Below are 1,882 nucleotides of genomic sequence, written 5' to 3'. Positions count from 1 at the left end.
TGTTCATAGAGCCAAATCAGTGCCAAAGAGATCGAATGAAGGAGAATCGAAGACTAATCTCTCTATCGTAAAAATGCTCGAGGAACTGACGAAGCGGCTCGAGATAGGGGAAAAGAAGATTGAGGAAAATTATAAGAAGGTGGAAACTTATAACTCCAGGATTGACCAATTTCCGGGGGAACCACCGATTCTGAAATGATTGGATTCGAAGAAGTTCGTGCAGAAGCCTTTTCCCCCAAGTGCGGCTCCTAAGCAAATTCCCAAAATATTCTGTATGCCTGAGATCCCTAAATACAACGGGATCACTGATTCAAATGAACATGTTACCTTATACACATGCGCCATCAAAGGAAAAGACTTGGAAGATGATGAAATTGAATACATGTTGCTGAAGAAATTTGGAGAAACTCTATCAAAGGGTGCTATGATATGGTATCATAATTTTCCGCCTAACACTATTGATTCATTTGCTATGCTTGCAGATTCCTTTACAAAGGCTCACGCTGGAGCCATTAAGGTTGCAACTAGAAAATCGGACCTATTTAAAGTAAGGCAAAAAGACAACGAGATGCTCAACGAATTTGTATCTCGATTTCAAATGGAACAGATGGATTTGCCACCGGTCACCGACGATTGGGATGTTCAAGCCTTCACTCAAGGTCTCAACGAGCGGAGTTCTATAGCTTCACAACAATTAAAGCAAAATTTGATCGAATACCCAGTAGTCACTTGGTCCGATGTACATAATCGATATCAGTCGAAGATTAGGGTCGAAGACGATCAATTGGGGGCTCCACTTTGTTTGATTTATCCCAATAGGTCTGTGGAAAGAGTTAGAAGGGATGTCGATCGAAAACCACAATCGAACAGAGACCAATATCAGCCATACGGGAAAGATCAAAGAAATAGCGAGTCTGGGCACAACTCTGTTCGGAATGGTAGAAGGAATGACAAGGGACAAAACTCCCGAGGGCTCATGAGCAAGAGTGGTTTCGATAGGGATACCGAGTCCAAAGAAGCACCTCGACTGTCAGAATATAATTTCAGCATAGATGCTTCTGCCATAGTATCGACCATTGGGCATATCAAAGATACCAGGTGGCCTCGACCTCTGAAGACATATCAGGCCCAAAGAAAACCAAACCAAATATGCAAGTATTATGGCACTCATGGCCATAAAACAGAAGACTGCATACAACTAAGGGATGAAGTAGCTCTGTTGTTCATCGAGGGGCACCTTTGAGAATTCTTAAGTGATCGAGCCAAGAACCACTTCATAAACATAGATTCAAACAGACAAAACGAGCAGGAAAAGCCACAACATGTAATTCATATGTTCGTTGGAGGATTCGATGTTCCTCAAGAACCGGTATTTAAATGCACCAAGGTGACGATCACAAGGGAAAAGCAAACTCGGGACTACTTACCAGAAGAAACCTTGTCTTTTAATGATGATGATACAGAAGGGATCGAACAACCTCACAACAACACACGTGTAATATCTATCCTTATGAATAAAATTCAAGTTAAACGTGTGTTGATTCATCCAGGTAGCTCGGCAAATATTATTCGATCAAGGGTCATAGAGCAATTCGGCCTCCAAGATCAAATTGTGCCTGCAGCTCGAGCTTAACGACTTAAACATGGCAAGTGAAACCACCAAAGGGAAAATCATTTTACGAGTAAATATGGCCAGAACCATCCAAGAAACAAAGTTCCATATGATCGGAGGTGACATGAGGTACAACGCACTGCTCGGAAGGCCTTGGATTCATAACATGAGGGTAGTACCCTTGACCCTTCATCAAGTCCTGAAGTTCCCAACACTGGAAGGAGTCAAAATGTTGTATGGTGAACAACCCACCGCCAAAGAAGTGTTTGT

General features: G+C 42.3%; 1 protein-coding gene across 1 annotated transcript; it reads left to right on the top strand.

Annotated features, from left to right (window-relative positions):
* Positions 1-274: 274 nt before the first annotated feature.
* LOC138889889 (uncharacterized) lies at positions 275-1,243 on the top strand. The gene has a single exon (XM_070173232.1). The coding sequence runs from the start codon at positions 275-277 to the stop codon at positions 1,241-1,243; it is 969 nt and encodes a 322-aa protein (XP_070029333.1).
* Positions 1,244-1,882: the final 639 nt, after the last annotated feature.

Source organism: Nicotiana sylvestris, chromosome 4 (genome assembly GCF_000393655.2).
Source record: "Nicotiana sylvestris chromosome 4, ASM39365v2, whole genome shotgun sequence".
In the NCBI taxonomy this organism is placed as follows: domain Eukaryota; kingdom Viridiplantae; phylum Streptophyta; class Magnoliopsida; order Solanales; family Solanaceae; genus Nicotiana; species Nicotiana sylvestris.
This window is presented reverse-complemented; position numbering and strand designations above follow the sequence as displayed.

What these genes read in the sequence shown, in the direction of transcription:
- LOC138889889 (XM_070173232.1), top strand. Translation starts at nt 275, where the DNA reads ATGCCTGAGATCCCTAAATACAACGGGATCACTGATTCAAATGAACAT.